The sequence below is a fragment of the Polypterus senegalus genome, chromosome 17 (assembly GCF_016835505.1).
Source record: "Polypterus senegalus isolate Bchr_013 chromosome 17, ASM1683550v1, whole genome shotgun sequence".
Classification (NCBI taxonomy): domain Eukaryota; kingdom Metazoa; phylum Chordata; class Cladistia; order Polypteriformes; family Polypteridae; genus Polypterus; species Polypterus senegalus.
In genome coordinates, this window is record NC_053170.1 from 87,474,791 (window position 1) to 87,490,266 (window position 15,476).

General features: G+C 43.6%; 1 protein-coding gene across 1 annotated transcript in view; it reads right to left on the reverse strand.

The window, feature by feature from the left end:
* Positions 1-690: 690 nt before the first annotated feature.
* Positions 691-15,476, reverse strand: part of cfap52 (cilia and flagella associated protein 52) — a 50,300-nt gene continuing 35,514 nt past the window's right edge. Inside the window, exon 14 of the mRNA XM_039740456.1 lies at positions 691-1,646. Coding sequence (XP_039596390.1) covers positions 1,474-1,646 — 173 coding nt within the window. The 3' untranslated portion in view covers positions 691-1,473. The remainder of the gene's footprint in view (positions 1,647-15,476) is intronic.

Below are 15,476 nucleotides of genomic sequence, written 5' to 3' on the forward strand. Positions count from 1 at the left end.
AATTAAAAATCAATCAATTTATCTGTCTTGTCATTTATGAGATGCGTTGAAAATTAACAAAGGTGGTCTCCATCATTTTGCATTATAGATTGGGATTGATTTTTTTTTATAATCCCTCCTACTTTAACCTTCCAAGCCATTCCAAGGTTCCATCAGGTCATTTGTGAGATTGGGTTGAAAGTTAACAGAGGTGGTCTTCATGTGGTCACACTACTGATCAGATCAGAGTATGCATTAGACAAGGGTAGGCTCTTACAACTTCACAGAAGAAGAAGGAGTTAAACATTTTACCACAAGGGCCCAATTAGTCATATTACAGATTACATTAAACATTTTATGAAGAGGGCTTCCAGCAGGTTACATTACAGATGGGAATATAAATTCTATAAATGAGTCCTCACTAAGTCACATGAGATTAGCCTAACCGTTCCCGTGAGATGGCTTCCAGCAGGACACATAAGAGACTGAGACTGCAGGGCAGGCTCCCCTCTCCCTGAATTCGAGGGGTCTGGATCCAGTGCCTTTTAAAAGTTACAGATACAAACCAAAAGTCACTTGTCTTAAATTTTCCAAACTTTAGTACATAGTGGTGACATTTTTAAAACCTTATCCTAGACAGAGAGTGTCTCCATCTAACCACAAGAGAAGCTGCGGTAAACTTGACACAAAGAGGACTCTTACCAGGTTCTATTGGAGATCCAGTTATAGATTTTTATAAAGAAGTTTCCCATCTAATCACATTTAAGGTGGCTTTTACTTTTCACAAATGGAGTTTCTGATTGTCACATCAAAAGTCGGGGGTTCAGATGACGGTCACCCCCACCAGGTTACATCAGAAACTGCAATACACATTTCACATTGAAATCAACATCAGCTTACAATAAATATTAGATAATGGATTTCAAAGGTGATGCTCCATTACCTGCAGACACTGATGCAGAATTGCATTATGGGTAGCCTTTACCAGGAAGCAGATATAAAAGGGAACCTTTTCATCCAAAGGTGAGAGGGCATAGCGTTGGTTGTAGTTCCACATACTTTTAAAAAAATGCTAATAAATCCTCTTCTTACCACCAGATAGCATTGCATTTCTTAATCTGTAACCAGAATTACTTACAATCTAGTTCTGTTTATTAAAACAAGCTTCAAAACATGAATGCTACAGCTAATTCACCCAGACGTGAACTTCAGGGGTCCAGACGGGCAGCTTTGGGTTTCTCAGATGGTCCTGTAAACCCTGCGGTGCCCATGTGTATTTAAGAGGGGGGCTGAGGCAGCCATATCTGGGTGTCACACTCAGTGGCCTGATTCACAGTGCCCAGGGTAAAGAGGGGGGTTAGTTATGGCGTCTTTCCACAGCATTTCCAGAGTGTACACTTTTACAAGTCCTTCTTATAAAACATCAAACAGATCAACAGTACCGTAGCTTGCTCTCCATAAACTGGAAAACAGAATAATGCTTGGAAATTCTTCCTAATGGTGTGGAAACTTCCACCGCAGGATTGCCCCATCTGCACTGATGCTAATGATCCAGTGGCTGTTGGGGCAGATTTTCAGGCCAGTGATGTTCCCACTGTGGCCTACCCCGATGTGAGTGATCTCACCTTCATTGTACCCCCAGACTTTAAGCAGCTTCTCATCTCCACCTGTATAGGGTTTGTAAAACAAACAGAGTCATACGTTAGGAAAGGTGTAACTTATGTACCACACTTGAGTGCCTTTCACAGAACATTGGAACATGAGAACAATCTGAACGAGACAAGGCCATTCTGCTCAACAAAGCTCACCAATACTAGCCACTTAATTCTAAATTAAAAAAAAAAATCAAACATTTCCTTCCCATCAAATTTGATAATCGCTCACAAACGATGAGTATTAACTCCATCACAAAAACCTTGCAATCGCACAGCTTCCGGTACTTTTATTACACGTTACTAGTAGGAACGGAAAAGATGACTTTGTGTCTACGCAGAATGCTATTGGCAGTGGTCTACTAGGCTAATGTGAGGGGACACAAAGGCAGACATCCGGTATCAGCAACACTATAAGACTGTTGGGAACAGACGAATAATAAGAAATGAATGGGTAAAGAATCTTGGGGCATATAAAGATGAGCTTGAAGAAAGAGAATTGGAAGCATTAAATAGAAAGATTCACAGATCTTGACTTTGCTGACGATGCTGTGATCTTCGTAGAGTCAATGGAGGCTCTGATTGGGGCGCTGAGGAGTCTGAGTGTCTTGGCTTGCGAGTGTCCTGATAAAAACCAAAATCCAGACCTTTAATGACCTCTTGGGCATGGCCATCAGCAGTGTGTCTGTTTGAGGAGAGAGTGTCGACCTCATCGAGAGGTTTACTTACCTTGGCAATGACAGTCATGTCTCTGGTGACTCTTCCTATGAAGTCAGTAGACGGATTGGGAGAGCATGGGGGGTCATGAGGTCGCTGGTAAGGGGTGTGTGGCGCTCCTGATATCTCTGCAAAAGGACGAAGGTCCAAGTCTTTAGAGTCCTGGTGCTTCCTGTCTTGCTATATGGTTGTGAGACATGGACGATATCCAGTGACCTGAGACAAAGACTGGACTCCTTTGGTACTGCATCTCTCCTTGGGTACCATTGGTTTGACTTTGTGTTGCTCATGGAGTCCCGAATGAGGCACATCACCTGCATTGCGAGGGAGCGTCAGTTACGGCACTACGGCCATGTGGCACGTTTCCCTGAAGGTGATCCGGCTCGTAAGATCCTCATTGTTGGGGACCCGAGTGGCTGGATCTGGCCAAGGGGTCGCCCACGTAACACCTGGCTTCGGCAGATAGAGGGTAATTTCCGGAGGGTGGGACAGGACTGTGTGTCTGCCTGGGGGGTTGCCAACTGGGATCCTGAGTTGTTTTGTCATGTAGCAGGCATGGCAATGCCCTGTACCAGTGCATGCTCCCTGACTTGACTCGAAGAATATTTGCCCCTTCTCATTCTGCTGTAACAGAGAGATGCTCTCATCTCAGTATGGTAATGCAGGTATAAACTTTTGTTCTGGTTGATTACTGACTTGATAAGGTTTTTTATCAAACTTGTCCTGGTTGAGGAGAAGCAGTGGCGTAGCAAAGTCTGGTGGCACCCGGTGCAGAGTTTAAACTTGTCACCCCCATGTCCACCAAAATATAAAATGAAATTTATTGAGAAAGCAATTTTTTTATTCAATTGGTTAAGTAAAGAGGGCATAATGTTAATTATTTTGTAAAAATTTTTTATGAATAAAAAAAACAGGCGACGTATTTGCAGCCAGATAGGAATAAATTGCCAAAAACGGTATCACTATTGAAGTCTTATGAACATCACATCTCGAAAAGTACATCGAAATTGGAACAATAAATTATGCACACTAGGCTGACCCGACTTTTAAGGCGACCGACTTTTAAGTTGACCACTTCTTAAAGCAATTCAATATGTAGATCAATTTGGTATTTTATACAAACTCATTAATTTGGTTATACAGTAATCCCTCCTCGATCGCGGGGGTTGCGTTCCAGAACCCCCCGCGATAGATGAAAATCCGCGAAGTAGAAACTATATGTCTGTGTAGTTATTTTTACATATTTTAAGCCCTTATAAACTCTCCCACATAGTTAACATTATTAGAGCCCTCTAGAAATGAAATAACACCCTTTAGTCAAAAGTTTAAACTGTGCTCCATGACAAGGCAGAGATGACAGTTCTTTCTCACAATTAAAAGAATGCAAATAGATCTTCTTCTCTTCAGGAGCAGAGAATTTCAGAGAGAGAGAGAGCGCTCGCAAAGAAAAGCAACAATCAAAAATCAATACTTGTGCTTTTAAGTTTGCCGCGGCATTTTTTAGAGGAGCGTCAGTATCTTCTAAGCAAGCAGCCTTTGTACAAACAGCCCCTCTGCTCACATCTCCTCCGTCAGGTGCAGAGAACGTCAGAGAGAGAGATCGAGATTAAAGCAAACCTTCAAATCAATAAGTGTGCTTCTGTAAGCACCGCGATAAAGCGGCATTTCTTAAGAGGTGCGTCCGTATCCACTAGGCAAACAGCTTCTGTGCAAACAGCACCTCTGCTCACAGCCCCTCCGTCAGGCGCAGAGAATGTCAGAGAGGGTGAGAGAGAGGCAGAGACAAGCAAACAATCAAGCTCTGCGCGGGATGCATATCTTATAGCATTGAAGAGTTTTAGTTAATATGTAATACATGCTCTGATTGGGTAGCTTCTAAGCCATCCGCCAATAGCGTCCCTTGTATGAAATCAATTGGGCAAACCAACTGAGGAAGTGGGTAGCATAAATTAAAAGACCCATTGTCCGTAGAAATCCGCGAACCAGTGAAAAATCCATGATATATATTTAGATGTGCTTACATTTAAAATCCGCGATAGAGTGAAGCCGCGAAAGTCGAAGCGCGATATAGCGAGGGATCACTGTATTGCATTTGAGCGGTATTACTTTAATACTCGTAGTTTCTGTTATTTTTGTGATGAAATTTAAACTTTTTTTCTATATTGAGGTCGCCCTTTTGAACCCCCCTGATATTTACTACGCGGTGAGGCATTTGTACCCCATCAACATTAATTATTTCCAGAGACATCATTTTGTCTATTTTTCCAGCGCATCGCGCACAAAAGCAAGGGAACAACGGGAGCACCAGAGCTCTGCTCACATCATGTCGCTTCGTACCACAAGCTGCAAGTAGTAAGTCTGTGATAAGCGGAATACCGCTACGCTTTCCACGCACAGGATGGAAGGACAATCCCGACCGCTTTTATTTTTTTTATTATTTTTTATTTTTTATTTTTATTAATTTTATTACAATCCATACAAAGCAATCAAGATTTTACAAAAAGAAAAATTATGTTAAGAACAGATCGATCCCCACCCCTGAGAGAGAGAGCAAGCCAAACAGCATAAAATTTAAGGCTTGTAAACATACCTAAATTAATAAATTCTCTGTGCTTTTTGAGCTTATTTTAAAATATTACTGATTAGATCCTGCCATGTTTTGAAAAAGGTCTGACAAGATCCTCTAACTGAGTATTTGATTTTTTCCAATTTCAAATAATATAACACATCGGTTTCCCACTGACTTAAAAGAGGAGAGTTTGGATTCTTCCAGTTTATCAGAACGAGTCTGCGTGCCAACAGTGTAGTGAATGCAATCACAATTTGTTTGTCCTTCTCCACTTTAAACCCCTCTGGAAGAACCCCAAACACAGCTGTTAATGGGTTAGGAGGGATCGCTTTTATATAGTAAGAAAGAAGAAGAAGATATCGCACAGTCTGGAGTAAAAAATCATCTTTTACCTGGAAAAACGAAACTACAAATCCCATCGCATTGCAAAATGGACGGGGCGTGTGTGAAACTCCACGCCTGCGTAGCACTCACAGGACGGAAGGACAATCCCGACCGCTTTTATATAGAAGGATGTTTAAGTTACCATAGATTTCCTGCATGAATTTCAAGGAAAAACTGAAGAAGCGTAGAAAAATTAGAAACAAATATGTTTAAAAATACCGTCTTGGCGACGTAAAATAAAGGCAATAATGAGCAAAATCAAGAGAACGGCAATGATAATTTCTCAATACTGCCCCTTCTTGGCCTCTGATTTGTCGCCAAAAATTACGCCAAATCTCCAATTAACCAGAATTGGGACACGTGATTTCGTTGTGTGTCCCGGCTTGTATATATAGGGGCCTTAAGATAGGGGGATGGGGAGGGAGATAATGTCCGTTCGCTCGTAGAACGATCCTAAAGTAAACTTATTTACTTTATGGTCGGTTCTAGAGCGGACAATACCCTACCCCACTGTCTAAAACGTTTCGCGCTGACTATATTATTATAATGTTCGGGTTAAAAATATCATCTTGTTGCACAGAACGACTTGGGGCGATGATATATTTGTGGCAGGGATGAGACAATGAGTCACAGGACCGGTTGTTTGTTTACTTGAGCACCAGCACAGTTCAAAAGAAACGAGACAGGAAACCCCCTCCCCCCATGCACCACACAATAATACTAAATCATTACAGCGTCACATCGTTCACCCGCAATTTGCTGCAAGTAGGGATTGTTAAAGCCCATGTAAATTATTTGACATGTTATTTTATGTAACAAAAACGCGCATTAATACAAAACCGGCAATTTTTTGTCACCCCCTCAGAGCTGGTACCCGGTGTGGGCCGCACCCACCGCACCCGTCTTCCTACGCCACTGAGGAGAAGTTTCTTTCTTTAATTGATATGTTTGATTTCTACCACACCCTCTATGTCCAGCACTGCATAACATCCCCTCAAACACGGGCCGATATGTTCAAAGGGTAACTTTGGTAATTTTCAAGTTGAAGTTATTTCTTCAAAATCGTGGTAGGGACATTTTTGGCTTAACACATAACTACGAGGGGGGACCCAAAAATAACCGGAATTTTGTTGTTGTTAGGTTGGTACTTGTAGTACGTGGTTGGGCCGCTAGGGCGATCTAGTTACACTCCTCACAAGTCAGTCTGACAAGTGCCATCAGTCTGGAAAGTTGTGCTTGTGTTCAGTGAATTTTGTAAAAGTAGTTTTGTGCAAGCGTCGTTTTTTTACGATGGCCGATTATCGTGAGCAACGTGCGGCAGTGAAATTTTGTTTTCTTCTTGAGAAAAGTGTTGCAGACACTATTGTTATTGAAACGGTATGACAACCCTGAACCACCCACCCTACTCACCGGATTTAGCTCTGTGTGATTTCTTTTTGTTCCCTCGGATGAAAAAAGACTTGAAAGGAAAGCGTTTTGCTGACGTCGAAGAGGTAGAACAACGACCAGAGCATTAATGGGCATTACTTCAGACGAATTTAAAAAATGTTTCGAACAGTGGAACAAACGGTTAGATAAGTGTATTTCTGCCAATGGAGAGTACTTTGAAGGAGACTAATTGTAGTTTGTACAGAAAATTAAATTAAACACGTTTTAAAAATATTTCCGGTTATTTTTGGGTCCCCCCTCGTATATGCAGTGTGGTGGGCAGCTGGGGGCTGTGCCCAGCCGAGACACCTAGAAAGGCCAGGAGAGGGACTGTACCTCCCTCGGACCATGAGAGGGCAGCCGCCTTGGCTTGTATGGGGGCCACGGGAATTGAGCATGAAAGCCCTATAGGGGCCCATGGCCACCGCCAAGGGGCGCCAGGACGATTGTAAAGCCCTTGACGTCAGCAATTCTGCCACACCCAGAGGTGCTGGCGGAAGGATTACTGGGGACACCCAGAGTGCTTCCGGGTGCTCATGCGCCACTTCCATCACACCAGGAAGCTCGTCAGAGGCCACCTGGAGCACGTCCGGGTGGACATAAAAGGGGCTGCCTCCCTCCAGTCGTCAGCTGGAGTCGGTTGGAAGAGGATGAAGCTCAGAGGAGAGGAGTGGAGGCGGCGAAGACGGGACTTTGGAGAAGCCGGGACTTGAGGGTATGTGGCGCAGGGACGGATTATTTGTATAGTGTAAATAAATGTGTTGTGGGTTTTGAACCATTGGTGTCTGCCTGTCTGTGCCGAGGCTGATCTTCCACAGCAGTTAATTTTCGGGCTTTTCTTCACAATGGCACCCCCAGTAACTCCATTCTGAAATGCAAGATCAGCTATATCACAGAACAGGTAAGCATGTCCGGGCCCGACCAATACTTGGAGCAGGAGACTAACCAGGGAGAAAGTTGGGCTGCTGCTGGAGGAGGTGTTGGCGAGGCCAGCAGGGGGCGCTTACCCTGTGGTGTGTATATGGATCCCAATGCCGCAGTGCAGTGACTTGTAAAATGTGATGTAAAAATGCCATCATCGTTTGGATGAGGAGTAAAATTGAGGTCCTAACTCTCTGCGGTCATTAAAGATCCCTGGACATCCTTCCTTGGTGTATCCCGATGTGCAGGATAAACTGCCCACCATGGCCTTGTCATTCTGGCCCACTAAACATCCCCTGTATCTTATTAGCTATCTCTCACCCAGTGCCAGTGCTAAGTTATCTTGCACCCTAGGCCAAGCTTATTAGTGCGCCAAATGAATGTTTGGTAGCTAACCCGTGTGGCTGGGTTTTACCCCCCTTGTGATCTGCAACCTAGACAAATGACTAATTCGCCTTACTGGTGGTGCCGGTCCGGCTCTCACCCCTTCACCACGTAAAAGCCAATGTGTGGTGAGTGTACTGGCACAAAAATGGCTGCCAGGTGGGTGCCACACATTCACTCACTATGTAAAGTGCTTTGAGTAGTGAGAAAACTGCTATAAAAATGTAAAGAACTATCCATCCATCCATTATCCAACCCGCTATATGCTAACTACAGGGTCACGGGGGTCTGCTGGAGCCAAACCCAGCCAACACAGGGCACAAGGCAGGAAACAAACCCCGGGCAGGGAGCCAGCCCACCTCAGGGCACACAAACCCACACAACCCAAGCAGTGACCCAACATTTGCGCGATAGACATATGAGTGCCGACAAAATAGCGGCCATTAAAACGCGGCGTCAAAATCGCGCCGACAAAATCGCGAAAGTTTTATTAAATATGAATTACTAGTTTAAAGCATATATAATAATGTTTATTTTAGAAGTCAATATTATTAGACACGGCACGCAGATAGTCCTTAAGATCACGCCCTGCATATGTAGGAAGAATTGCTGCAAGACATTGATAGTTGAGTGCATTTAGACTTGCTGGCTGCCTTACTGCTGGTAATTCCGTTTTGTATACGATTGCGTCTCAATCGACCAACGTAATTGTCCTCCCAGTAATCAGGCCCGGTCTTAGGTATTATGGGGCCCTAGGCGAAAGGGGGGTCCAGGGGCCCTGGAAGCTCTGCGAAATGCGTGAAAATTAGACCAAGGAGACGTTTTCTTGTAACGTTACGAGGTCATCACCTTGCGTCCCTTTTTCGCCCATTCGACCCATAGAGATCTTGACTCAAACCGCTCCGCTTTTATAGACAGCCGCCCACGTGGACACGCCCCCCGCTGGCCCACGTGATTTAAACATGCGAAGGGAGGGGCGGGCTGGGGGCCTGGCCGCCGCCGATCCGGGGTCCCCGGACGCCGGGGCCCTAGGCGGTCGCCTACTTCGCCTATGCCTAAGGCCGGGCCTGCAGTAATCATAAACATTCTGGAGATTGTCGGGTCTACTCTCGCTCAGTTCATCGAAAGCGGACCCAACATCTACCGGAGGAGCGAAACTCAGTGCAATTAGCATCTTTGAATACAGTTATAACCTAGCACATAATGTGTACATAATGCGCACGTACGCGTCCCACTCTCTTGGCCTCTCTCGCGATTTTGTCGTGGCGATTTTGTCGGCGCGCATTTGTCGAAAACCAGTTAGTGAGTTTGTCGGCGCTCATTTGTCCGTCACGGTTTTGTTGGGGCTCATATGTCTATCGCACTTTTGTCGGTGAGCCCACCAAGCACACACTAGGGACAATTTAGGATTGCCAATGCACCTAACCTGCGTGTCTTTGGACTGTAGGAGGAAACCCACGAAGACACGGGGAGAACATGCAAACTCCACGCAGGGAGGGCCCAGGAAGTGAACCGGGGTCTTCTAACCGCGAGGCAGCAGCGCTAGTAAAGAACTATTATAATTATTATTAAAATGTATTATTAAACTCCAGCATGCAATTTCATGTGGCAAACTAATGTATACCATGATTGTGCAGAAACAGCTTTGACTTGAAAAATAGTAAAGTTATCTTTAAAAACAGCATGTGAGTAGAGATTTGCTATACTCAGTCCCGTGAGCGTATTTATCAGCCCATCACCTGAGCTGCACGTCGTGTTGCTTATCCCAGCCACAACCGACCCTGCGAAATACCAATGGCTCGTGATTTTAAAAGGATTCTGGCTGCTTTCAGTAACACAGGCTAAATTCCGATTTTCTTAATCTGTTAGTGTCCTGCTAGGCAGCCTACTGTACATCAAAGATTTCAGTTTTTTCTACATATTACAAAATTTTTCAAAGCACAAACAACCAACTTCATATGCGGAGAACTCATCCCAGAATGAAATGGTGCTTTGTCAAGCAAGGGTTCAACCAGACAACCCAGCAAAGAACCATAAAGTACCATTAAAGAACCTGAATTTTTAAGAGTGTATTGAATGAAGGGTCTCATACTTAAATGAAGGAGAGATTTCAATTTTTGATTTTTAATAAATTTGCAGCCCTTTCTGAAAACATGTTTTCACTTTGTCACTACAGGTAGTTGAGTGCAGATTAAGGGGCAAACGTCAGTCAGTCAGTTATTATCCAACCCGTTATATCCCGGGAGCCAATACAGAGCGCAAGGCAGGAACAAATACCGGGCAGGGCGCCAGCCCACCACAGGGCACGCACACACACACTAGGGACAATTTAGGATCACCAATGCACCTAACCTGTGGGAGGAAACCAGAGCAGACAAGGGGAGAACATGCAAAGTCCGTGCACGGAGGACCCGGGAAGCAAACCCAAGTCCACTACGCCACCATGCCGCCTAAGGGGCAAATGTATCTATTTAAAATTAAATCTACAATACAATAAAGTGTGCAGAAAGTGAAGGGGTCTGAAGACATTCTGAATCCACTATAGCATTACACTTTAGACATACAGTACCTGAGCCTCCATAGAAGAGACACAGAAAAGAAAAACAGACAATCCATGAAGGCGTCCCACCCCAATTCTTCTTTCTCTCTCCCGGCCAATCAGACGCAGTTTTAAACATAAAAAAAAAATGAAGAGTGACATCAACGTAGAAGTCAGAATGATAACATACTGGACTGCACTATGAGCACAGTGCTTCGAATTGTAATAATTATTTAAATGACATTGTGCAGGTAGAAACAGCTACGAGCGGCAACAGTTATACAAAGCTATGCAAAGTTCCACATGCAGCCAGAAGCTGCGCTGCAGGGGTTTGTGTGCTTTTACAGGGCACTTTAGAAACGACAAACAATGCCACAGAAATTATGTGGTAAGGTTAGAAAAAAAAAATACAGAATTGAACTTGTTAATGAATGGAATACTAATAATAGTAATTTTCATAACATAACATTTCTCAAACCTGCTAATGTTTTACTACAGCCTCAATTCTAAATATGTCGGGACAGTATAGAAAATGGTAATAAAAACCAAAAATACCTGTAAGTGATTTGTAAATTTACTTTGACTCCTATTCCAACATGAACAGTATAAAGATAAGATATTCCACGTTTTACCTGAAAAGCTGTTTTTGAAGATATACATTTACTGTATAACTGTGCGGAGAATATTTATAAACAGTGTGGGAGAGTTTATAAGGGCTTAAAATATATAAAAATAACCATACAAACATATGGTTTCTACTTTGTGGATTTTCACCTATCGCGGGGGGTTCTGGAACGCAACCCCCGCGATCGAGGGGGGATTACTGTATTCTGAAGTCGGTGCACAGGAGGAGTTTAGGACTAACAATGCTGAGAGAAGGCGAGACAGTCGAGTTCTAAGGAGCCTCCATAAAGGGCCTAGTCTAAGAGTAAGGATGGGCCGAGGCTCACCAATCTGCCAAGAGATGCGTCAGCACTCTGAGAACAATGTCCCCAAAGACTAGTTGGTAGGACATTTCACTCTCTACAGTGCACAGAATAATTAAAGGATTCAAGGAATTTGGTCAAATCTTGATGTGTAAGAGATCACATTTCTGTTTGTTAGTCATTGGTACAGAAATATAAGTACCATATATACTCGTGTATAAGTCGGGTTTTGAAACCCCAAAAATCGATCATAAAATCAGACACCGACTTATATGCCCGTTCAAAAATGTGACACTTAATTTTATTTTTTTTTTTACATCCTCTTGCTTCCTCCAATCTCACATCAGTTTCTCATATGCTTCGAATTTTGTTGCAGGAGCGCAGTTACCAATTTCTTTCACTACTTCAACAACGTTTCATTTAAAACCAGAGTCATATTTTCTTCTGATCGAACGCGCCATTGTAGATAAGGGATGCTCTTACGATAAAGGTGTATGAGGGTGTGAGATAAAAAAAAACACAAATCAGTGCAAACGTTGCTTCGGAATAGTTCGGGTATTGCCGTGTGGTCACGTAGGCACAATACATAAAAAAAAGGCTGTGTGCTCCGTGGTTACTCTCTCAGCTGGGCATTAGCATATCATAATCTCTTGGACCAATAGCGTGAGTTTTCCACATTCGACTTACACGACCGACATTATAAAATATAGTGGAACCTCGAGATACGATCACCTCTGTATACGAGAAATTGAAGATAAGAGGAAAGTATGAGCAAAAAATTCAGATCTAAATACGAGAATTGGCTCGCGTAAAGAGCCACGAGCCAGACTGTACGTATGCGTGACGCGTTTCCCAATCCACCTCGACTCAGGAATTCACCCAAGCTGACGCTGCCAGCCTGTCAGCTCACTCAGTGTTACTTGTTCTCCTGTAGCGTGAGGATCTACGCGTTTGTGCGCTTGTGATTTTATTGTTTCGCTGTAGCAGTTTGTCGTATAAGCATATCCAAAAATATCGAGGACATGCAGATAGAGAATAGGAGACGATTGCCCTCAAGAGGAGAGAGAGACAGAGAGAGGCGCGCGCACGCGAGCGAGCGAGAGAGATAAGGAGAGAGGGAGAGAGCAGCGCTTGGCGAGAGATAAGGAGAGAGAGACGCACACGAGAGAGAAGAACCATCAGCTCAGTTATGATCACATGACGCTCAGCAGACAAAGTGAATCCATACTACTTGTATTGCAAGACATCGCTCGTTTTATCAAGTCAAAATTAAAAAATTTAGCTCGTCTTGCAAAACACTCGGAAACCAAGTTACTTGCAAACCGAGGTTCCACTTGTATATAATATTTATCAGTGTTATTTGTTAGGAAAATTAATTTTTATGTTGATATTTTTGGGGGTGCGGAATGGATTAACTGGATTTCCATTATTTTCAATGGGGAAGTTTGTTCTAGATATGAGAAATTCACTATACGAGCTCAGTGCTGGAATGAATTAAACTCGTATCTCGAGGTTCCACTGTACCAGAAATTATACGGTAAAATCAAGTCCCGACTTATCCGTGGGAGAACTTATCCATGAGTATATACGGTAATGCAAGATTTGTAAACCACTAGTAATCCTCCTGTATTCTGTTTCTCTCCTCCGTATCTGGATGTGACACTTGATGGAAAAGTCATCTCAGTTAAACGAGCGTTAGCATCATCGGAGGGAAAGAATTCTCTCATCAGACTGGAGGGCCAGCACAGACTCCACTACAAAACGGCCAGGAGGAGGTAGGCAGTCAGTTGGCAAAAGTCTCCAGGAGGGTGATTATGTCTTTGACGTACTCCTCTACAGTTTTAGTCTCCTTCATTGTCAACGGGCCACAGCTCATCAATGAATTAATAGACCGATACTGTTGGGTTCCATTTATTATTATTTGTTTTTTTTAACAAATCTGTATCTGTTTGTGTACCAGTTCCACATTTAGTAATTAGGAAAAGCTATACTTGTATCTTGACCGAGAATTGTTCACAGTGAAGAGCGCTATACAACAAATAAGTTGTACTAGCCAACCCGCGGCGTACCATACGCCATATAATCAGGCTGTTTTTTTAATGATTTCTAAGCACAGGGAGAAAATTAACATTTGAAAAATTGGTAATGTAATAAATCAGCAAGAAAAGCAACATTGTAACAATGCACGGAATGAACCAACACACAATCGTCCGTGACTGAAAACTGGCGGACCGCCATCGCTCCTGTGCCCACCTCCAACTCGTCACTTGAGTCGTTGTCGTCTTTGCACAGTCCAGATGCACCTGTGACTCATGTAGACTTTCCGTGTTCCTGCAGGAGCATCTGAGAAGACGCATGTTTGTCGCGGATGCGAATTGCTGTATGTAGCGTGTAAAACAGTTTGCTATGGTGTACGAGGTCGTGCGTCGTAACCGAAAACTCGGTTTTAAAAGACTGCTCACTTCATTGTGTTTTAACCTCAGTTGTAAAGGATTGTTTTAAGGATCCCATGGGATACCCCTCGCAAACCGTTTTACACGCTGCATATGGCAACTCACCTCCGGCGTGGCTCCTTCCTGCATGCGCCATAGGTGTCTTACTTGTCGACGGCTTAGTGAATCCACGCTTTCCATGGGTGTCTTGCCTTAGTGAATTATATTTATAGATTATATTGTATTCTAGGCTGCAGTGGGGCCTATCCAAGGACCTCACTACACCATCCAGTTGATAGTAACGACGGGAAGTGTATACAAAGTGCAGGTACTTAGTCGGTGTGAGCTTATGATCCACACTTACTGGGAATTCCTCATTCATGGGGAAAAATTGCAATCACGAATCAGGTTCAATGGCATACTCACACCTCTCTGCTCAGTGTAGCGTGCTTGGACATTTAAGAGTATGATGGACCAGTTACTGCTCAAACTCACGGTTCACTGCTGCGCAATAGGCATCTTTGAATTTTTTTACTTTGTGCCCTCTCCCACCATAACCTATCATAGAGGGAGGAGCGAAAGATTCAGATTCATCAAAAATTTCCATCTCCGGTTTTTGATGGATCTTGACGTTTTAGGGTCTTCCAATACTGAAAACATTGATATTTCAATGATGAGTTTTGTCTGTCTGGGACGGCATAGAGGTAAAACGGTTGGACGGAAAAATACTCGAAACTTAAGCCTGTTATGAGATGGTGATGTGCTGATTAGTTTTTGGCACTCCAGAGGAACCCTCAAATACCACAATTCTTTTTCTCATCGACTGCTATTGTAATGACCAATTTTTATGATCAGAAAGATTAGCAAAGATGAGCGGTAAATAACTACTGAAATGTTATAGAATAGTTTGGATAACTTGGTTCCTAGGGCACAAAGCCTACTGATGCCCGTGTCCAAATTTTTTTCTCCTGTGCAAGGCTGCAAATACAATCCCCTGATGTCCGTCTCCACCCCTTCCCAAAGCCTACAGCAAGGACCTTCCCTTGAATAAGTGCGATTAGACAGTGGGTGTGATGAGGTGAGTTAAACTTTTATAACAGCAGATTAGAGAATCTGTGGGAACAAAATACACGGATAGTAAAGATTTAACCATTTTCACAGACGTGCACCTTGGGGACCGCTTAAAGGCTCTGGTGGTGGTAACACCTTGCTGATTCACAAGATGGTGCTGTTTACTAACACCTCTTCTCTTCCTTTTTCTACCGACTGGAGCCCTACCACCACTGACATTGCTTCTGGTGCCCATCCCCTGGTCCCGCCTCTTCCTTCCTGGCCTGTACATAACCAGAAGTGTCACCATCTTGGACAGTGACTTTGAGACTTGCACCTATAAATACATCCTTTTTTGGCTTTTTCAACATGTTTATAACTCACGTTTATTTTCAATTAGCCGTCCCTATCGGCTCTGACCGCGTAGTAGTGAAACAGGACAGTGAGGAGGGCCCTGCCCAGCTCCCCACTCCTGATGTCACACTTTTCCCTGTC